Source organism: Python bivittatus, unplaced genomic scaffold (assembly GCF_059951505.1).
Source record: "Python bivittatus isolate LINGU-HERP-01145 unplaced genomic scaffold, Pbiv_v1 ctg000570_np1212, whole genome shotgun sequence".
In the NCBI taxonomy this organism is placed as follows: Eukaryota; Metazoa; Chordata; class Lepidosauria; order Squamata; family Pythonidae; genus Python; species Python bivittatus.
In genome coordinates this window covers 6,479,268-6,502,714 of record NW_028277097.1, presented here as the reverse complement: position 1 = coordinate 6,502,714, position 23,447 = coordinate 6,479,268, and the positions used below count along the sequence as shown (strand labels likewise).

The window sequence follows — 23,447 nt, the reverse complement described above, 5'->3', positions numbered from 1 at the left end:
CCATCCCTAATTAACATCATCCACTATATCACCTCTTAGCATTTGCATATTCCCGTAGGGGGCAAGTGAGTGGGAAAGCTATTGTAATGCACTATAGGTAGTTTTAGAATAGATTTTTCATTAAGTATTCTTTTACTCAGAAAATGAAAGATTAGCTTCACATTATTAATGCTCCCTGAACTATTCTGCTTATGTTTTTGAATAGATACACTTTTTTATGTTCTGCTTAGAATAAGCTGGGACAGTATTAATCTCTGTGTTTACAGCTGTCTTAAATAGAAATGTATGCTACTTTTATATGTTACCAAAAATCCATACTTGGGGTCTAAATACTGATTTTTAAGAAAAAAATAGTGGAGTAGTTGTGGACTTAACCATGTTGAGAGGAGATCCAGTGAAATCAATGGGAGATATCAGTCATGATTTCAATGAATCTCTGTAAGCATGGTAAATACAAATCCAACCTAATACCATTGTCCTGGCAGTCTTACTAATAGAAGACAATATCTGTAGCTCAGGGTTGAACTGCGGAGTCCTTAGTGCTCTCTGAACTTGGTTGTTTGCTTGCAGATGTTTCATTACCCAACTAGGTAACATCATCAGTGTAGGTGAGTGTGGGGTTTGTTCCCTGTTTATATACAGTAGCTTGCCCTGCCAGGGTCAGTGGGGGTGTGGTTTTTTCCTTGGTAGTTCCTTGATTAGGCTGTTGTTTACTGTTCGATTATCTGTCTGAGTTGGTAGTTCCTTGATTGGGGTATTGTTTTCTGCTTGATTGTTTGTCTGGTGTTAATCCCTGCTTATCTGGGTGTTGGCTGATGGAGAGGATGTGTTCTGGTCTTTTTGTTTCCTTCTTAGCTTTTTTATTGTCTCTTTTGAATGGTGTGTAAATATAGTGTATCTCTAGGTGGCTGACCCATAATAACAAATAATAATTTAGTTTAATAAATAAATATATTATATTTAAATATAATTCAAAAGGTCAAAGATGCACTTTAAAAGGGAAAAATAGGATCATTCTCTAATAATGGTAATGCCATTCTATGGTGCCACTCTAATGCCACTACCCAATGCTTTCTAATGCTTTCTATCCAGAAATCAATGGCAGACTGTCCACCAGTTGCAAGAGGACAAAATTAGACTAACCGTGTAATGTTCCTTTTTTTAAAAAAATGAAAAAAATATTCAAAGTGTTCTAAATTTCCAGAAAATCTGCACATATTAAACAGTGGAACTAAAACAACTTGCTAATTTGGGGTTAGTTTTTAATGTTGATAGCATATCCCCCCCACCTGAGTAGAACCAAGCTGATGCCACCAATTAATTAAACATTAATTAATGGAGTACACTGGCAGATGGTACACCTTGATAGAAATAATACACTGTTCTTGTCCATTAGCAAAATTCCTAAGAGCAATGGGAATTTATTGCATAAAGGACAGTAGATGGCTGCCAGTTATGAATTAAGCACAGCAATTATCATCCTTATGGCCCAAAACACTGGTTGCTGGCGAAATATTTATTAATGGCTTTCTCAGTTACGATAACTTGAATAACGAAACCTGACTGGGTTTCAAGAAACACAATTGCATCCATGTCAGGAAATTATTAGAACTTACAAAAATGTCCTCTTTTTGCCTATTCTTTCCAATTCCTCGACACTTTCAAAAGAAAATGATAATGTTCAGCATGTGCTTGCAAAATCTGTGGTTACAAGATTACAACCTAACCTAACACAACTGGAAAAAAAGTTCAACTGTGGAACATGTTGGACACATTACAGTACTATCAGGTTGTATCGGCTTCACCTTCATCCAAGATGTAGTTGAGTTTTATGACTGTGCTGATAAAGTCGCCAAGTTCTACAAAGTCTGCGGTGACAATGTTGATACCACTTTCACCTGGTGTCTGAGCCCGGACCCATTGCATCATGGCAGGGAGAGCTCTGGAAAGAAAAAGGGCAATTATTACTATTAGTCAAAGCAAACTCCTGGATTCTAGAACAAACAAACAAACAAAAAATCAGTTGCTAACCATTTCTTCTTCCCCACCCTCCTCTTTTGGTTCTGCTATAACATGAGGGGTTCCTATTGTAGCTAAGCCCAACTTTCATTAATATCCAAGTGAAATGAATTTAATTTTCAGCACAAGGTGTCTATATTTTGATACATAGATATTAGGGAAATATGGTGCCCATATAAATGTCCATGCTAGTGAAAATAGTATATAAGGACCAATTATGTTCAGGACAATTGCTTTCAAACATGTGTATACTAGACAAAATTGAATACAAAGCACATTCAGAAAAATGTGTAAAAAAACCCCCAGAATTTTTACAGGCTTAGATTTAAAAATAACTGCAAATTGATACTGAAATAGGGGGAAACAAGGTTAAGATTAGAAATATGAGGAACTGAGCTTTGTTTAATCTTATAGGCAAAGAAAACAAGTATGGATGAAGAACGTCTTAGCTTCTTGTCCACTAGCCATGAATCAGATGAACCATCTTTTGGGCTGGATGACTTAGCAAACTGCAGGTGATCTAAAACAGAGGCAAAAGGTTCCAGCCTTTGGTTGTGCTGGAGAAGGATGAAGGAAGTAAAACCACACTGGAGCTCCAAAGTATAGTTTGCAGAGAAATCTGGATCGTGGCCCAAGTATGCAAGCCACTTTGTTTCCCTGTCACACAAGCCCACTGTTACTACTTTAAATGCAAAATTCTCATAGTTGGCCAAAAATAAAATAATAACAATAATAGTAATTGAGTCAACTGATATAGTGGAAAAGTTAAAGCAGAAAATCCGTCTTTCACTGCATGCCTAGTATCGTCTTCATTTAACACTGCCCTCAACAGAAAGTTCACAGAAAGGATTATAATATCTTTCTTGTTCGACAGATCATATGGAAATATTCCCTGTAATGATCTCAGTGATGGGAAGAAGCCAGATTTGGTATTTTCCCTGTGGGAGAAGATGTCTTTCTGGTGGTAAAACACTTGTTTATCCTTCCTTATAATTTCCAGTCTCTGCATGCCTCAATCCTTGTAATGGCCCTCATTAAGCATTTCAGTCAGGGAAAACAGAGACCACACTGTGTAGCAGCCACCCACGTGGCTGAATGCTCTCGGAAACATCGAACAGCTATATTCTAAACCCTAACATTCACAAATATCTTCTGGCTGCCAGATACAAATTAAATAAAGAGTGGGGGGAAGTGATAGTGGGGGAGTAGTTGATGTGCCTGGCTAATCATATTTTTCTGAACACAGAGACCAGATCATGAACGGTAGATGTTTAGTATCATTACCTGAAAAGTAGAAAGGTTTGGTGATAAAGAAGTGGGGATAAAAATTTAAGAGGTTGGACTTGATTTTGAGTTGCTCTTAATAGCTGATTGGGCCACAGAGAGGTAAGAGGAAGTATAAACATTTGAAAACAGTGAAGAGCTGAAAGAGTTTCTGTATCAGGTATGTTATTGCCCAAATCCTAATTCCCAGTTCCTAATCTTAGCCTTCTCTGTGCTTAATCCTGTAGTGGACTTCTAGTTGGCTGACTGGACTTTTCAATCACCCTCTCATTTCTTTAGGACCAATCTTTGGACCATCCCTCATTATTAGCTCTCAGTGAGCTGAATACCTCTGTAACTCAACTCCGATTCACTCTCCATTTATTTGTTACACTTGCCCTAACAGGTGACCCCAGATGCATTGGACTTCAAATGGCAAAAATCAGGATGAGAAACAAGTCCTAACTCCCAGTTCCACTTTTGTTGCCACTTTTAGAGAGACTACAGAGGACAGTTGTAATTACAACATTTATTCTGTCTCAAAAAATTAAATTGCACCATCTGATTGAATGTGCTTCCAAATTTTATCCAGCAATTGTAGACTGTTGAATTATAGATAAGCACTTCTGGACAATGAATCTCTTGGTTGCAGGATGCTAATTTGGGAAAAGTGGATTTGGCAAGAAGTCCATCCATTTGTTTATTTCCAATTATGTATGTTGTTCCTAAAAGAGTTTTTTAGGCTGCCACATGTAAAAACAGGATTTTGTGACCAAGAAGCTACTGCTCCCTGACTGCAACTAATCTATCAGGCTACCAGTAGGGTCTCCTGGGGGAAGATCAAATCTGCCAGTGTGGCATTGTGAGTGAAGTACAAAAGAGGTGGGGTTTCTATTGTGATCTAGCACTTGCCATGTGGTGGGCTTTTTAACCTCCTCCCCCTCTGCAGACACCCATGCAGGCTACAGAAAAGTGAGAAGGAAGGAGCGCCACTCTAGCTACGCTAGTAAAAGGACAGCTCCTCAGGGTCCTTGCTTCTTCGAACAGTTTCCATCCCAGTTGGTCCTGGTGTGAACTATTATTCAGCTTGAAGAACTAGTGCCTGAAACAGCTTTTCCCTTCCCTTCCCTGTTCATCCATTTTCCTTATCCATTATACCTTTAAACTGGAAACTAGGAGACAGGGACTCCCTGGTTTTAATGGTTGTACAAAAGCTACTCTGGAACACCTCTGGATTGAGAAGTGGAGTGAGGTCCAATTCCCTCAATGCAACTTAATGCCCAGTGGGCTAATGGACACGTCCAGATATCTTTCTGGCAACAGAAATGGTTCATCACAGCATTCTTCTGGGATGACTTTTTGACTTCCCAGTCTAGTTTATAGACCTAGGTTTCTTTGGCATGGCTGTCTCCTAGGTCCTCCCATCTAACCTTGCTTAAATTGTTGAGATTAGCCAGGTCATCTAAAGTGTTGCCACCTAGTTAGACCAAAGACTGAGATAAAAATGTTTTAAGAAGTCGATATTTATTGGATTTGTATCATGCCTTTTCTCCACAAGCTTAAGACAGCTTATATGGGGAGCTCCGTTCAGTTTGTTTTATCCCCATAACAATAGCACTGGAAGTAGATTGAGCCACTCACTCTCTCTTTGACGAAAGTCACCACATACGTTTCCTAGGTCATCTGGCGGGACCTAGGAAGTGGATGTTTTCTGATGCAGTACCTGCCGTCTGAGGACCATACCCCCTGAGATCTGTCTGACCCTGACCTGCCCTCTGGAACACCATGCCCCTGAGATCCATCTGGCACTGACTCTGCTGGCTTCTCAGAAAGCCTTAAAAACACAGTTGTTTTCCTGGGGTTGGGAGGTTAATGGGGCCCATGAGATGGATGTTATTTGTAATAACTGTTGTCCTTGACTAGCACTATATGTATAATTATTTTTATTGTTGGTGGTGGCGTTTTTTTTAATTGAGTTTTAACTTTCTGTTAGCCAGCCAGAGTTGCTATTGTGAGATGGGCAGTCATATAAATCAGTGTTTCTGAACCCCAGCAACTTTAAGATGTGTGGACTCTAACTCCCAGAATTCCACACACCTTAAAGTCGCTGATATAAATTGATAGAAATAAATTAATTACTGTACTTACTGCCTCCCTAATTTATATTACCTTTCTGTGTACAGCTAAGTAGACATCTAGCAAAATTAAGAAGAAAGATACTACCTTCCTCCTCCTCCACCAAAAGAGAGGCAAATATTTGCTTTGGGTGGCTTTTAATGGTAACACAAGACAGGATTTATAAAAAGTATGCATTGTAAGTTTCCTGTTCTACTAATAAATTACTACGTCTTCATTATAACATCTACTCTTGCAAGTTTCACAGAATTATGCCCACAATATTGGAATTTCATCAAAAGTTTAATGTTGTCCCCTATACAACAAGTTATAGCTGCTGTGGTTTTTTTCTTACACTATGTCATCAGTGCAACAATATATGGAACATAGGGTTTTGTTCCTTCTTATGTTTGTTTGCATTCACTTTGCCAGTATCTCTCTCTCAATTTTTTTTTTTAAACTGGAATATTCTTTTGCTTTTAACAACAACTGGTTTCATAGAAATTAAGGGGGCAAGTTTTTTCCTCTTCCTATATTTCTAAAGCAAAAAAAAAATCCCACCTGCTTTTATTTCAGCCCTCCAGATAGAGACTTCGCAATTGCATTCACTGTCAGATCATTTCTGGCTTTTCGTAACAAAAGCTTGTAGGAAGCCACCTTGTATTGCTCAGACAGCTGCTCCATCTTGCTCAGCACAAGCCACAATGACTGCCAGGAGACCTTTAGAAATTTCAAACTATCTATTTAAAGCAAGGATTAATCCAAGGAACTTCTGCAGAGAAAGGTTCTCTACCACTGCAACGCTGTAAGCGATAGATCAGTTTACTCCAGATCCATGATATTTATTTCCATGCCTTCATGCATATATTCACAGGTGTGCCTGTGAAGAGTGCTTGTGGAGCATCCCCCCTCCACATGAAGTGCTATGAAAGGAGACTCAGAGGCAAGCATTCTCTGCAGGAACAACCATTTTGTGAAATGCCTTTCAACTAGACCTAAGTTCTGCACCCTCGCTCCTAGTACAGGTAGTCCTCGGTTAACAACGGCAACTGGGACTGGAATTGCCATCATTAAGCAATGCAGTTGTAAAGTGCAATATCATGTGACCACGCCACTTAGCAAAAGCAGTTCCAGTAGTCCCAGTTGTCGTCGTTAAGCAAGGACCTCACGTGACCGTGACTTCTGACTTCCTACCAGCTTCTCCATTGACTTTGCTTGTGAGAAGCTGGCAGGGAACATCGGAAATCATGATTGGGTGACCACAGGGATGCTGCAACAGCTGAAACTCCAAGGACCAATTGTAACTACCACTCGTTCAGTTCTGTCTTAAGTCTGAACGGTTGCTGAACAAGTGGTTGTTAAATAAGGACTAGCTGTATTCAGGAAACTTTTAAAAACGTGTTTTTTTCAACGTGCATTTGGAGACTGAAGTAAGATGTCCCTGAATTCAGATGAATGTGACTGCTGAGTATCTCTCACAGTGTGACTGAAGGTTCTCTAATATCTGGGTGGGAGGATCTATCTTTAAAGATGACAATTGTTTCACAGAGACCTAGATAGTAGAGGCCTTTTTGCTTCTTTTACTATGTACAGATATAGTTATAGGAATTAGTGAAAAAAACAAAAGCTGTTTACAGCAGAGTTTCCAAACTTTCCAGTTTCTACCTCTCTCCCAAAGCTATTCATTAGCAACTACCTGCTCCATTGCTTAGTCACCAACTCCCCCTTTCTCCCATTCCTTTCTCCCACTCCCACTCCCTCCCCCTCAGTGTTTCACTAAGAGAGAAAGTTAGGAAGGGAAATGGTTGAGTTACTTTGAGTCTACTTAAAGCCTTTCATCACGGGATTTCAGACCTTGTCAGCCATCCCTCTACATTGACATTGTGTGGGTCTTCTGCCTGCGTCTTCTGCCCAGCCCTTTCCAGTCTGGGGTTTCTCTGAGATAACATCCCTCTTCAGGCAGCCACCTCCCTCTGTCCCATCTGTCTTGGGTTTTGGGTGAAGCACATTCCTCTGCCTGAGTCTTCACTTCTCTTCTCCCAGGGAAGTCTTCAGTGGACATCTTCACACTGTTCTCCTTCTGGGGCCAGGAAATGGCAACTGCCCAGTCCAGTGGCCAGATGTCTCTCTCCAGCCACCAACTTCCTATACAGTCTCTCCAAAGGCTCTCCACCTGTCTTGATGCTTCAAAACAGCACAGGTTCAAATGTGGCAATGTGCCCCATTCCCCCTCCCCCTCTCAAACTGGCAGCATTTTACCCAGCAACTGGGCTTAAGACCCCAACACCTATATACTAGGCTTGGCCAATGAGAATGCTGCCTCCATCTGCCCCACAACAGTCCTGGCTAGCAGCCAGGCCAGTTCATCCACGCCTCAAAGCCATACCTAGCTTCTTCTCCCCACTTTCTTTTCTCTCCTTCTGCTGACACACACCAGCACAACAGCAAGCCTGGCCACAAACCCCACAGGCCATAAGATATCATAAGATGTTATGACTTTTAATATTATGATTACGTTAAATTTATGTTGATAGTATTAATTATTATAATTCTTGGCAATATTTTTGATACTTTTGATCATTTGAATTACTGTAATGTAAAATCTATCTATGTAATCACTAGGACTCGACAATGACTTGTTGGCACATAAACATCAATCAGTGTTTTGTTGTACATCCCTTCAAGTTGCACAACCTAAGTGGCAAGAAACATTTGTAATGAAATGCAAATATTCAGGTGTTCAGAAAGTTCAGGCTTTCTCGGAAAAAAGTCCGCATGAGGAGAAAAATCATTGAATTGCATCTTTTTTTAAAGTTACATTTTCTCACAGAAATGTGTTTTGTCTTTTGCCCTCTTCATGTTTTGATGATACTTTTTTTAAAAAGTTGCAAACAGCATCCAGCCTGCTTGGTTACGTTCTCATTTAATAGTGTAGATCTCCTTTCCACAAATTCGTGTCCTCCACTAATGAGCTCAAGCCTGCAGATGAGTTGGAATGCCAGTTAGTATGATACCTAACATTCCAAGCCAACAAAATCATGGCTAAGCTCCTTGTGATGATGGGAACTGGAGTTGAGCACTCTATTGAGGAAAGCTATTCTGCATTTATGATATTGGCTTTCTGCCTCCCCTGGACGGTGTGATGATGAATAGCTGAAGTTCTCGTCTAGAGAAGTTGCTTGCTTTTGACATTGCCATGATTAACATTCTGTCGCTCTGTCAGATCAGGATGACTCAAACACAAAACAGTTCCTGCTGCTTCAATAGCCCCAAAAGAAATATTCATTACTGGTTTTGCTTTGGCTTCTTCTTTCTTTTTTTAAATGTTAATGTGATTAGTATTCCCATTATTTTAGTCCCAAGAACTGAATGGCACTGGATTCGCTAGAGACTTTGAACTTGAAATTGCTCACATTTATTGTTTCGAAAAGGTTCCCCAAGGATGTTGAGACACAGCAAATGTCGGTATTTTGAAAGGTTACAGCATAACACTTGGCCTTTAACAGCACTAACACAGTCTTGATCCTTGACATTTTATTATCTGTGCCTAACTCACACATCAACTCCTGTCTGATTTAAATTCCCCATCTTACCATTTTGTTGGTCAGTGGGCTAGGCATTGAACTTTCTATGAGAGCAAGAAAGCTTTCCAACCATGACATCTCCAAGAGCTGAACCAGTATTGCATCAGAGACAACTATGACAAATTAAGCAGTTTTACTGATGGCCGCACAGTCCCATATCTTCCTGAAAGGTCTGCTGGGCTTCAACATGCTTCATCTAACTCCCTCCTCCCACCAGGACTTAAGCATGGGGGGGGGGCTTTTCACTGCTATATGGGCACTGATGGACTTGGTTCCATCTCTACCCCCATAGGTAATCTTGGATTATTTTGAATGGGTAGTGTGCAAGGATGCATGGAGGTCATTAAAAAAAATAAAACTTCCTGATATCTGAGGAAGGGGAATATTCCACCCTCCTATCAAACAGTCAAAATGGTCATTGCTGGGTGATAGACAAATTGCTCCCTATGCCAACAATTGGGGACTCTTTAATTTCTTATGAATGACAATGGAAATAATGGTAACAGAATGTTTTGCCAAACAAAGGAAAATTATAGAGATAAACCTTTCACTTTCAAATTTAATGTTAAACTGTATTAGAATTTAATTCTGAGTAGTCAATCCAAATGTAATACAAGGAGTGTTCTCCTATTTATATATGCTTTCAAATCAATAAAATACCACTTTGACTACCTTGGAATTCATTGTCCACAGAACTGGGGGGAAACAACGGGTTGATTTCTTCCAGAAGAACAGGATGCCAGTCACCTGTCTTATTTCTCTGTTAAGTAAAAGGGGTAGATGGATATGGTACCGATGAAAGCTAAATGTTAAGAAAAGAAAACTGTTTGAGAGAGTCTGAGCTGTAGATATTCCCCCTTCTGGTTATGGATCTTGCGATACCCTGTGTATTAGCATGGAGAAAACAGTAGCTTCTGCATGAAGCTTGAAATGTACCAAGGGTTGAATGAAATAAGAAAGCTGCTGGTCACCAAGAGCTGTTGTATTTCCTGGAGAGTTGGCTGCAAAGGCCTTCCTTAGGCTCCTGTCAGGCAGCCTCAAAGGAGACCAAGTAAGGGTGAGCTTTCTGACATCTTTTCATGTCTTTGAGATTCCTAACCTTTTTAGCTGACAAGAAAAATCCTCTGTTCCACCTTCCATGGACTGGGAAGTAAAGCACTGAAAGCCTCTGAAGGAAGATTCTGAATTTGCATGCCAAGTGTGAAAAACCCTATAGCTCTTATCAGTGCCACGGCCACCAGGCAATTACATTTATCAGTGAGGAGTTCATGGTATGGAGATTTTTGCTTTAATTGGCTTGTTTGAATCAGTCTCTGCTCCAGTAGAAATGCCACAGCAAAAGCCTCTTTGCTGGCTGATTGATGTTGAATAAGAGGCAAGGATTTTACAAGGACCAGTTGGGATCATTTGCTACTAGGGCTTGTCAAGGATGGAAAATTATTTGGAACAAGCGCTTGGCACCTTACACAAGAGGCAACACAGCAGCCATTTCTGAAAACGGGGCAGTTGCTTTAAGGAGTTAAGTTATTAAAGTTACTGCAACTGTTAAAGCAGCTGCCCCAGGCTTGAGTAGAGACAGCAAGGAAGAGTTGTGCTCAGTCTAGAGCTGAGACATTTTTTTCAAATTATTTTGAACCACACATAGCCTTTTTGCTTGCATGAATGAGAGGGGTCTGCAGTATCAGAAACTGTTTCCATCCTTGCTAGCCAGACTTACTAAACAGCTTTTTAAAAAACAGTTTGCTGTTAGATAATTATTGTTAGGTACACTTATGTGATTCAAGGGTTCTGTTTCTTGTACCCATTTTGACCTAGATAGGTATCATAAATGGTAATCAGGCCCTTGGAACAGGACTGTGTTCGCAATGGCATATTCCATTGGTGTCATCTGATCTGCGTTGGATTCTCTACAGTTGCATATGGAGACAACTAATGGTAATATTAGCAATACCACCTTTCCAAGATGTTGTCCTCCAGGTTTCATGAACTACAATCCCCAGGAAGCATAGTTGTAGAATATATGCTGTGAGAACTCTTATTACCTCGGGGTATTCCTTAAGGCTCCACATGAAATGTGGCCACCCATTCCATTTCTATCATGTCCTGTTTTCTTTCTGTTTTAATACCTTCTGCCCTCTCTCCAAGGAAGGAAGGAAGGAAGGAAGGAAGGAAGGAAGGAAGGAAGGAAGGAAGGAAGGAAGGAAGGAAGGAAGGAAGGAAGGAAGGAAGGAAGGAAGGAGAGAGAGGGAGAGAGGGAGAGAGGGAGAGAGGGAGAGAGAGACTGGAAGCTGTTACTGGCCTTGAACTGGTGACTTGGAAAAGACTTTTGAATTAGATGGTGATTGCAAGTTTCTCAGTTTCAGGCTGCGGAAGATGGTGTAAGGCAAAATATCAATCTACACTATTAATCAGTGCTATTCCTGAAATTTTCTTGCATTTTTTCCTACCAGTTCAGTTCTTTTTTTAATTTGATGAATTAAATTATTTCAAAGGCAAAGAGAATTTTGGATAAATTCTCATGGATGTTGTAGGGTGTTCTTGCACTAATTCAGTGGCAAGATGGCCCAGGAGGATGTGTGGATGATTAATTCTTCATTGGCCAGTATTCCCTAGTTTCCCCTGCTTCCATTAAATCCAAAAAAGTAGATTCTACAAGTGAACCTCTTCCATGCAGTTTCTTGAGCCTAAATTCCCATCATTGAATCCTATCATAGTTGTACCACAAATTACAGGCTAGATTCAAACAATTTTAACTTACAATCTTAGACAAGATGACGGCTGGAGGTAATCTGGCTCTGATTTCCCTTTCTGTACACAGCATACGTTGCCTTCTTACATAAAGCCATAGCACAAGCAGACCAATTCCTGTACTGTGAGAACTAGCAATGCATTGAGATACCCCTGTGTGGCTGGATGCTTTCCACCTGATGGAATATTCAGTGAATAACTGAGCCTAGGAGCTAAAGTAATAGGGTTAACCATGCAGTAGTGAAATAGAGTGCTGGTGTGGAAATTCAGGAAATCAAAACTAGATAGTTCAGGGACCAATGCATATGTGTCACTGAGCAATGGAAAGATTCATAAAGGAGCAGTAGAGGGAAAACGGCAAGGTAAGCGACCTGAATGGGAAGATGAGGAACAACGTTTTGCACGATGATATTAGCCACAGCAAGGTGTCCCTCCATCGCTGCTGGAATAACTGATTCTTAACTATACTTGGACCTGTAGCTACTCCTATATTCCCGTCTGTGTCTGTGTCTATCACTCTCTCTCTCTCTCGAGTCTACATGGGGATTATGGTTACTGATGTCCAGTATACTTTTGGGAAGAAAAACTAATCCCCTTATTCTTGTTATAGAGCTACAAATGAACAGTCCACTGTTTCAACCATATTGATAGTTCAAAATAGAAAACAATTCAGCGGACGTCTTTTAACCACTGTAGGATCATGCATGCCTCTAGTTTCATTGGCCTGGCTAAATTTCAGAAAGACCTAAATTTCAGGTCTTTAATGCCTTGGTGTATTTTTTTTCTTCCTTAATCTATGTCACAATTCAGATCTTACTGTGACCCATGATTTCTCTTAATAGTATTAGGTATCTCATGGCACTACACTTTCATGAAAATGACCTTTACAGACACCCCCCATTCATAACATTCTCTATTTAATATGTTCTCATTACATGAACTTTTCATTAAAATATGAATAATCTCACATATCAAATCACATGTGCTCTTTATTCATATACAGTAGTTACTGAAACAGACACATTAGCATGATACGCTTCTGACTGACTCCATGCAACTAAGTCCCATCAAATCAGAAAACTGACTCCGTTACAATAATCTCTGAACATTCCAAGCTGATGTCCAACCAAAGAGGTGGGGGGTCTCCTCCTTGACGAGTCCATCACATTGATTCCAATTGCCCCTTGCAAACTAAGAGGTTTTTGCTCTCTCATACACATACAACATCACAATAAGGAGACTCCCCTGCTATTTGTACTAGACACATTCAGGTATTTCACTTGCCACAATGAAAACTGTTTTCTCATGTATTTAGTGTGACTGCTGAAACTTCTATTCTACTGCCATATATTGGAGAAATGCTATTGAGAGAATCGCCAATGCAAAACTGCAACAGTTCATTCTTATCGCCAACGATCATGTATGATTAGCTTTAAAAATTTCCAGAGGTTCAGAGCTGCAGAATGCCCTAGGTTCAGTCTACAGTGTTGCCATTTAAATGTATCTCAAGTAAGAGGAAATGAGGAAAAACTGCTTAAAATCCTGGAGTGCCATTCCAAAAGAGGAGAAAATATAGTGCTAAATGAACAAGCATCTAGAAAACTTTATTGTATTCAGCGATCATAGTGTCCCTGGCTCAAATATAGTTGCTTTATATAATAATGGCATATTTAAGATAACAATAATGAAAACTAATTCCAAAATCCATATATCAGTAATACAGGGGCAAACTGAATAGATCTAGAAATTCCCCTCAACAAGGTTAGGCCATCTTCATTCAGACTTATTACATCCTTCTCCTTTCTCTTAGTTCAGAAATAGACAACATAGCTATTTTCCATTCTTCCCTTTCGTTCATTAATTCATGCTCTTTACATTTACTCCTCTTATGTTCCAAGTCACCAACGTTGATATGCCTTGGTTGTCACTAGATGAGCCCATAGATATTGGCTTTATAAAAACCACACCCACACAGATTTTCTTTTAATTTAACAAGGCTTTTTAAAAATAAGACATACTCTGTTCTGTATATCTTTCCTAAAATCTCTCAGATATGACAGAACTGTCTGCAGCTAAATTACTAGTGAGAAAAAAGCACACTTCGTTCATGCCCCACGATACTCTCTTTCCTACACATCGACAAAATGGCCTGTATTATATTTATGGAGAGAAGGAAAATAGGAAGATCCCAGGGATTATTAGTTTCCAGTTCCCTCCTTATTCCAGGCTAACTGTCCAGAAAAAGTTGACTGGGATGATAAGTCTGGAAAAGAAATCCTATGAGGAATGGCTGAAAAGACTGGCACATTTAGCCTATAGAAAACAGGTGTGAGGAGAAGATATGGAGAGGTCTGCAGAGTAGTGGATTTATTACGCATTACTTCACGGGGCAGGACTAGAAACAATGGATGAAAACTGTGATTGAACATTAGAGATTCAACTGAATGGTAATAAACAGGACACAGAATATCTGAAAATGAAGTGTTCTCTCTGATTGGAAGTATTTAAGCACAACTGAACAAATGAGTCACTTTTATGTGAGATAGGTGGCTGTATAGATATGGTAAATAAATAAAAATAAAAAATATCTCAGGAATTCTACAGCTGAAGTCTCCATTGCAGTTCCTGCACAGAACCTGCAGTTCGTTTGACCTCTAAAGTCCCAAACAACTCTATGATTCTATATAATTAAGGAGTGTTCTTTACTCTAAGGCTTGCTCACTTATTTTGAAGATATATCCACACAAATCTGGACACAAGAAGTAATACAACTGGTAAAAGAGAAATACAGCATTTTCTCGTTGTTTAGAGCAAGTCTGAAAGATGTATTTGGCTTGACGACTAATTAGTTAGACATAAAAGTATTTCCTAGTTCTCAGAACAGGGCCATGGACTTCTTATCTAAGATGGTTCCCTCAGAGAAATGAAAACTATAGGAATTTCCCAGAAGCCTCTTGTTGCCATTAGCTAGCTTTATGTATGTATGTATGTATGTATGTATGTATGTATGTATGTATGTATTTACATGATTTATAGGGCTGCCCATTTCATGACAGTGACCCTGGGTGACATACAAGGAGTTAAACAGGAACCACAAGAAAAGTCATCTCTTTCATTTAATTCTGCTCCGTGACAAAAACACTGTGTGGTCTTTTTTTTTTCTCTTCTTCCTTAAATCTGCCTTTGATTTTCAATAATGCAAGAGAGCAGGCCTTGCATATTTCCCACAAAACTATGAAAAAATAAGCACCCTGAAGGGAGCGGAATTCTGCAATTTTCCTCTTCAGGGTTCACAGTAGAGGGTTTTTCCATCACCCATTACCTATTAAGTAAAAGCTGGCAGTGGTGCAGCTATAGCCTCTCTTAAAATCTAGGGTCCCCCCCCCCCAAAATAATGCTGCCTAGGGAACAATTAGATAAGAGTGGGTATAGCCCACAGCTGCATAACAGACAGAGAAAGAAACTCAGAAAGGAACCACCCTAACTTATCAGGTGGTAAAAGTGACAGCAGGAGATTTGTACTTTCAGATTTGCAAGATTCTGCTAAGGTACCCTTATGATAAGGTAGAATTAGCTCATCTGGTCATGTTTCCTGTCTGGTCTATCTGGGAAGGCTGATAGAAAGCCTGTCTTCAAAATATTGTTCCTCAAGATTTTACTGAAATAAGAGCTGTTTCAAAAGCAGAAGTCAGTTACTAAAGATAAGGGCAGCTCCCACCACAGGAAATCTCAACTTAAGATGCCACTGTGAACTCATGTTGGTGGTTTCCAGCTTATGTTGTTTTGGATAGCTAATGCTTCACACTATACATTACGGTAATTGCTTGAAGGGTTGGGAGACAAGGCGCTCATCTCAGATCAGGCTCTAAAGCTCGGTAAACAAAGGAATTGGCCTGGCAGGTCTCCAAGGCTCTGATTTGCTCGTCCCAATCAGTTTTGCTTCACTCCTTAAAGCCACTTTATCAAGCAGCAATATATTCTACATGACAGTTGCTTAGCTACCAGAACTCTTGTTTCAACAACTCTACAATTTTTAAATCTCACCAAGGGTCAAAGTCTATTGAATGATCCTTCGATCATTTTAAACCCATCCGTTGGTATACATGTTCATTATTCTACCAGGTCAATCAGGAAGACTGGAGAAAAGCATGTTACAACAGCTGGTGTATATATTTCAGCCCAAGTATCAAGGGGTCTGTCTGTCTGTCTGGGCAAGATTATCCCTGTTAAAAGCCCTTGTCCAATAAAGTCCAGTAAAACAGAATTAACCGCTCTTAAAGAAATAACAAAAACCAATCAGAACAATAAGGAAATTATGGTATTTTAGGGTGCTGTTTGGAATAAAAAGTTTACAGCTGTTTCCTTCCATGGGGGGGGGGGGACATTGCTTTGGTTTCACTTGAATGGGTTTAGCCTCTCAAAACCTCAATGAGGCCCAATCATTCACTTTTCAGAGGAAGAAAAATGAGATAAGAACAGCCAGCTCTGGAGATATTTTATCAGCAACTCTGCATGTGAGACACAAATGCAATGAAGCAGAGTTGAAAGATTATTTTAATAACGTGCCTGCTGACATTATGGCTGACATTACAATGGGAGGTGTTACTCAGAAGCTCAAATATGATGACCTGTGTCTATTTGGGGTTGATATTCTATCTGTAGTAGCATCTTATCCAATGGTCTGGGTGTGGGTTTAATAGAAACTCTGCATGGATAACAGGCTTATGGCCAATAGATGCCAACTAGGCTAGCTACCTGGCTTTATAAGAATTGACATCAATTGGCTTGCCTATCCTTTACTGTTCTTAAAGCAGTATGCAAAGCTAAGATGCCCTAAATCAGTGTTACTCAACCTTGGCAAATTTAAGATCGGTGGACTTCAACTCCCAGAATTCCCCAGCCAGTTTGGCTGGCTGGGGAATTCTGGGAGTTGAAGTCCACCGATCTTAAAGTTGCCAAGGTTGAGAAACAGTGCCCTAAATATATGCAAATAGCTTCCTGACTTCATAGCTTCATAGACTTCATTGACTATCATTTTAGTCAAGCGACCCATGAGATACCTTTAAATTAGCCAATTTATGGCCTTGGCAAGAAGCCTTGTTCAAACTTGAAGTCTCCATGCTCTTGTGGGCAATCAGTTACAGCAGGGTTCCTCAACCTTGGCAACTTTAAGATGGGTGGGAATTCTGGGAGTTGAAGTCCACCCGTCTTAAAGTTGCCAAGGTTGAAGAACCCTGAGTTACAGCACCACCTGGCTACATATCACAGAATTCTTTTGAATTCCATACTTCTACTTACCAGCCTCATGGAAATGTGGATTTTGTAATGCTTCCTTTTACAGCAATGTACAGTGTCACAGAATCCCCAGTTGTACATAAGCCAACATTGTACATAAGCCAGCAAGACAGTGACTAGATTCACATACTATGCTAAGCCAAAATGTTGCTTGTTTGTTATAGCTTAGAATAGTGTCTGCTCTTAAACCATTCTTTACAGCTTATATTGTATGAATTCAGCCAACCGCATCCTATGCAACAAATTAGGCTTAAGCAAGCCATAGTCTAATGTATTGTTTCAACGCAGTCATTTCTAACACTTCAGATTAAGGTCTTTATATAGGCAACTCTCAAGTATTCCATCTTTGGGTGAGATCATCAAGAATGTCGCTGCCTTAAAGCTCCAGATGAAACTGACTTATCTGGATTCATTTCAATCGAAGGTTTGTCCAGTTTTGTTGAAGGCTTTCACGGCCGGCATACGATGGCTGGTGTGGGTCTTCCGGGCTGTGTGGCCGTGGTCTTGAAGTTTATTTGTCCAGTTTATTTGGTACTGAGGCCACTTTGATCAGCTTGGAAGATAACATATCCCAGAAACTAAATGGGGAAAGTGTGACCCTTTCGGTATCATCAACGATGGTATCCTTCTAAGCAATCTTATGTGTGTGAGCCTTGGAGCACTATTTTGTGGTGGTTCTGGTATTTTCTGTTGGATCCTGTCTAGGTGATGATAGTGGGGCAATACTATTCAACATCTTGGTGGTTGACCTATGGTATCTCACAGGATTCCCCTATCTTGCCACTATGCTGTTTAACATGTATTCTTGTGACATTCAGCTCTAATGCGCCCTACCTCTCACTCCAAGAGAGCCATCAGTCATCCTGAACCCTGCTTAATCTTGATAATGGGCTGGATGAGAGAGAAAAGCTGGAATTAAATCCAGACAAGATAGGAGATGCTGTTGGTAAGCAGAAAACTGGATTTGGGAAATGAGCAAAGCCTCTTTGGGTGCAGGTTTGCAGTTTGAAAGCACTGACTCACTTTGACTCACCAGCTTTCCCTGGATTTGGATTTCGCAAAGAATGCATATCCACAACTACATTTAGTATACAAACCAGCATGTTTCCCAAGATATCAGACTTGGTGACAGTTATCCATCCCTTGGTTATAACCTATGCTGGCTATTGCAACACACTCTACATAAAAAACATTCAGAAATGGCTGTTGATGCAAACTGCAGCAATCAGGCTGCTAACCAGTTCAAAGTACGGGGATTACATGATGCCTCTACTGAAACATTTGTACTGGCTCACAACTTACCAGACACAACTGAAGATCTTAGTGTTGTTCTTTAAAATCCAAAGGCACTCAGGGCCTGACTGTCTTAAGATAATGTGTCTCCCATTGTGAACCTGCCTGATGATGCAGATCAGCAGGAGAGGCATTCTGAAGATGCCCATCCAACCAGAAGTTGGCCTTTTGGGATGAGGGAAAGGATCTTCTCCTGGGTGGCTTTCAGGCCATGAAATACTTTGCCCAGGAAGGTACGTCTGGCTACCATTCTCCCAGTAATTACAAAAATGTCAAAAGAAAAAAGAAGAAAAAATCACCCCTCTCCAATTTGCCAAGCTTTTAACTGATTTTAATTATACTTAGTTTAATTCTGATTTATCTTGTATTGATTTTATTGTTATGTTTTATGTTTTGCATTAATTGTTATAGGCCATCTTGATAGCTTCATAAGCGGAAAGGCAGAGTACACATTCAATAAAATTTAATTATTTCAAACAATTATCAGAAGCCTTTCTTAGGGTGGGTTATTTTTTGTCCTGCTCCATAAATAGTATATTATTTCTTGAACTAATTCTGAGCTAACCTTTCATATAACACAATACAATTCCTAATTGGATCAAATGTTGAAAATCTACATGTATCAGATCCCTTCCTCCCCCAAATCATTTTAGAAATCCTTGCCTGAAATTTCACCAGTTGTTTATGTTCTTGATGACATTTCATAAGATTTTGGACAAGGACACTGAGGTCTTGCAAAATTCTACACATTTGTGAGATTTGGGCTGTTTTTTTTAAAAGATTGTATACTTATTTTTGAGTCCTGGGTTCACCATTTGTGAACCCAGCCCATGGGTGACACAGCATCTCAGAATACTGCATTACCAATACAGCTAAGACTGTGATTTCTCTACATTTATTAAGGAAATTAAGATGCAGGTATCTTGCTCAATCTTGCCAGTCATTTTTTGCCAATTGCCAGGTATACAATATTAAGCCAAGCCACCTTTGGAGAATTGGAGAAAGAGCTCTGAGGAATCTTCTCCTCCTGTTCTTGCATGACAACTGATATTTTGATATCACTCTTCCTTCAAATTAATAGACCCCTGAGATTGGTACCAACAACAGAACCCTGTAATCAGTCTAAAACAGATACAGTATATTGACTATTGAGTTATATTATAGGGGGTTTGCTTCCTTTCATCTTGATTACAGTGATGTTCCTGCATTGTACATTTGCTGTGGTGCTCAAAGGAGTGAGGTGGGGGAAGAGCAAATCCATTTTGCTTCCAGGGAGAAAAGATGAACTGTGCCCTCCTAATTCCATCTGCATTAGAGAAACAGTGTTCTGGCAGGTGGGACTGTGCTTGTGCGTCAACACACAGCATCAGCGCAAGATGCTTTGTTATGGGCTTACGTTGCCTCACTATGGAGAAAGCTATCTGTAAAGATCTCAAGACTGACTACGTGTATTTCTGCTCTCCAGTAGAACAGCAGCTACCTAATTCAAATTAATGCAATATTAATGCATTTATGGACAATGGAAACTACTCAAGACAAATACAGTCCCTATTAGAAAAATTGCCCACTTAAAGAAAGGTGGGTGCATTTATCAGATTGGCGATAATCAATGATTTTCTGGATTAAGGCTGCATTCCATTTGCCTGCAAGTATCTCCAGTGATTATATTCATTTATTTAAATATATGGCTACCCATCTCAAAATAGTGACTCTGGGTGTCTAACAATACATAAAAACATACCAACAGCACAAAAATAAAAACAGTAACCTCTCTGTACCTAATCCAAAAAAGCACAATAATTAAATACACATAAACAATGCAATGTGAGAGATGCAATGCAAGACAATGTGATCTTAATGCAATTTTCTTTTGAGCGCACACTTCGAGGATGACCTGTTAAACCTGCATAGATCTGCACATACATAGGAGTGTCCTTTTAGAATGGGGAGGGCATACCACTTACATGTGGTATATTATATTTTATAAAACTCCTGTAAGTATTGTTGCAGCGATCACATCAGAAGATATGTGTTCTTTAGTAAGCTGAAGCAGTAAACAAAAACAGCAAGAAAGGAAAGGAAAGGAAGACGATGCATAAGAAAGAATGTGCTAAAATACTGACTCTCTTCCACTCCTGTGACCATCCTCCATCCTAACATTTTTCTGCATCTGAAGGCTTCATAGGAAGAAACTAGAGCATGGTTGTAACTACCAGAGTCAAGCCCAAGCCCATCTAAAATTGCACAGAGCCCTGGCCAGCAGAGACATCCCATTCTAAATCTCATTCAAGGGAAGGTTTCTAGAGTAGTCCTTCGTTAATCAGATGGGGATTTCATATTTCAAGATCCCCTCAATTTTTTTACTAGCTCATGTGTTTTAGAAACAATTTTAATTTATGGGAGTGTAGATATACAAGCAATCTGTCTTTCCCCACTTGCAGAGTGACAACTTCAGTAGACGGTTATTTAGTGAAGGAAATCAGTTCATCACTGGTCAGTTGATCAGTTTTCTTTATTACTAAGATTTCTATGCCACTCCATTCCATGCTGGCTCTGAATAGTGAATTCCAGGTTCCAGGTTAATTCTTTGCTCAGTGAGGAATATTAGGCAAGACTCCCAGATCTTTCCAAGAACAGGCCCACTGAAGTCTGTGTGACTTGAAGTCTCACTGTGGCTGCTTTAAGAATGAGAATGTGCTAGTCCATCTACGGGACCAGTTCACACATAATGCTAAGCCATATATGGTTTAATGCTTGTGAACTCTTATATTATGACTTATGCGAACCTGACCATTATGGCTTATTCAACAAAGCATGAATAAACAAATCCTGGCTTAGCATTATGCACTAACTCAGCAACAGTCATGAAGTTCACAGCTCATTGTAAATCTTTCCTATCCTGCACCATTCCTCTTAATCAACTGATCCGAACTCCACAAAAACCTAGCACCATTTAAAAAAATAAATGTTAAAAATTAGAGTACAGGATGGCAGTAAGGGCTGAGCAATATTATTAATTATATTTGGTAAATTCACACTTACTAAGAAGACAAACTTGATATAACAATTACTACTGAACAGATCAAAGGTTTTTTGATTATTCATGTACAAGCATTTTTCATATCTTCCATATGCAGAATGACTGGGAAAAGGCATCCTGTCTTGCATCACAAAATGCCTTCGCCATCTTGTCTATATTAAAATGACTATAACAATCATCTTCTCCTAAAGGAATTCTGAAAGCTACAGTTCTCTCTTATGGGATAGGGCACTAACAGAAAGGTCTCAGCATCTTTGCCATCATAAAGGTTGAAGGATTCCGTATTTTCTCATGTACAAAAAATCCATTGCTGAGGTGATATGAACTCTCCTCCTATTACAATTGGTCTTCCTAATACTCCTGCACATAGAGGAATCTTCTTAAGCCTCTGAGAAACAGAAATTTTCTACCCAGTCACTTCCAAAGATTCACACTAATCACAATTTCAGGGCCCTTCCTAATATTTATGTTTTACTCAGCTTGCTAAAACCTGATATTTTCTACTTATGGTTGACGACAGAAAGTTTAAATGCAAATGATCATAATTAATATTCTGGCAGCTCGTACTGGAAAACATATCCAATATTCATACACAATCAGTGTGATCTGGGGATATGTAAGCATGGATGTTGTTAGTTGTGCAATGTCCAATTCCCTCCTCTCCTTTTCTCTGAAGGATCACAGAACTTGGATGAAGATAGAGACTCTTCCCTCTCCTTCCTTTTCCAAATTTATTTTTCTGGCAAGGAAAAAGAAGGACGAGTCAATAAGCAACTGTTTAGTGGGACCATTAAAGCCATCCTTGGAACAAATGGAGAGGAAGAGAAAGAAGGAAGAGGGAAATCTAGGGAGCCAGGAGGTGGGAATTCCCACCAATGGAAAACAATCGTCCATACATTTCCAGAGGAAATATGCAAAGTCTCTTTGCAATGTTTCCTCTGGAGCAGAAGGTGAGTCGTTAGTTAGCTGATTCAACTTCCCAAGCCCCATAGCATCATGGCAACATAGACATGGGATGCCAACATTAGGTTGGTGGCAGCTTGCCTATGGTGTAGTCTTAACACTTCCTTTGAAATACAACAGGGAATTGTTATGAACTTGGTAATGTGTTCCTACTTCTATCCACTGTTAATGGATTCAGTGTTTGAATGCACTTGAGTATTGTTCTTTCGTTAAGATGAGTGTGGCATTTCTGTGTGCATATTTTAGTGTTTTGGTCATCACTAATAATAGTTGTAATGGGGGACAGGCCATATGAAAGGGCTCTCTGCCTTAACTAATAGAAGCTTACAGAAGTAAAGAGAGAAACTATCATCAATCTGAGAATATCTCAGTATTTGGGCAGGTACTCACCTTTCTGTGATTGTTTCTCTGAGACCACTAGTGACCCCTTTGACCACAGTGCTAGCCTTTGGAGTCAACACCACCTGAGATATAAAAAAAGAGCCCTTCTTCCTTCGGTCAATGATTGATGCCTGGAGAAACTGGATCAATTTTTCTGGATCTGTTGTGTTTGCCCACGGAGCTGGCATCATCTGTCCTGGCCATAGAAATGGGACCTCTAAAGCCACTGGACTGTGATAAAACACCAAAACTTGATAATCCTTCTCCCACAGGTACTGGAGACAGACTTCATGGGCAAAGATGGCTGGGCACATTTTACTCCCAAAAGTGTCTTTGAGCATTTGAACCAGTTTTTCATGGTGGCATTTCTGCATTCCATAGAAGTGGTTGAAGTCCAACAAGACCACTTCCTTACGATGGTCAGTGAGAAAGGCACTGATCTCCTCCAGGCCCTCATTGACTTTGGCACTGAATAAACCATGAGCAAAGTAGAGTTCATTATCAGGGTCTCTGGGCTTTGTGGAGATCCGAAGGTCGAAATACCGTATCCCTGCTCCCAGCTGGCTTGTAAAATTCATTGTTTGTGTTGCAAGCCATTTCCTCATCAGCTTTTTAGCCACAGTTCCAAACACAGAGACAAAATTCTGGACAGTTTCTGGCTGTTCGGGTCCCACTGGAGAGGCCTCATCAATATAGAAGCTAAATGAATCATGAGACCCTAAAGATAATACAAAAGAATAGTTTGA

General features: G+C 39.9%; 1 protein-coding gene across 1 annotated transcript in view; it reads right to left on the bottom strand.

Moving 5' to 3' along the window:
- Positions 1-1,055: 1,055 nt before the first annotated feature.
- Positions 1,056-23,447, bottom strand: part of PLCXD3 (phosphatidylinositol specific phospholipase C X domain containing 3) — a 72,420-nt gene continuing 50,028 nt past the window's right edge. The window contains exons 2-3 of the mRNA XM_007437374.3: positions 22,711-23,419; positions 1,056-1,942 (exon numbers count right to left, since the gene is read on the bottom strand). Coding sequence (XP_007437436.1) covers positions 1,786-1,942; positions 22,711-23,419 — 866 coding nt within the window. The 3' untranslated portion in view covers positions 1,056-1,785. The remainder of the gene's footprint in view (positions 1,943-22,710; positions 23,420-23,447) is intronic.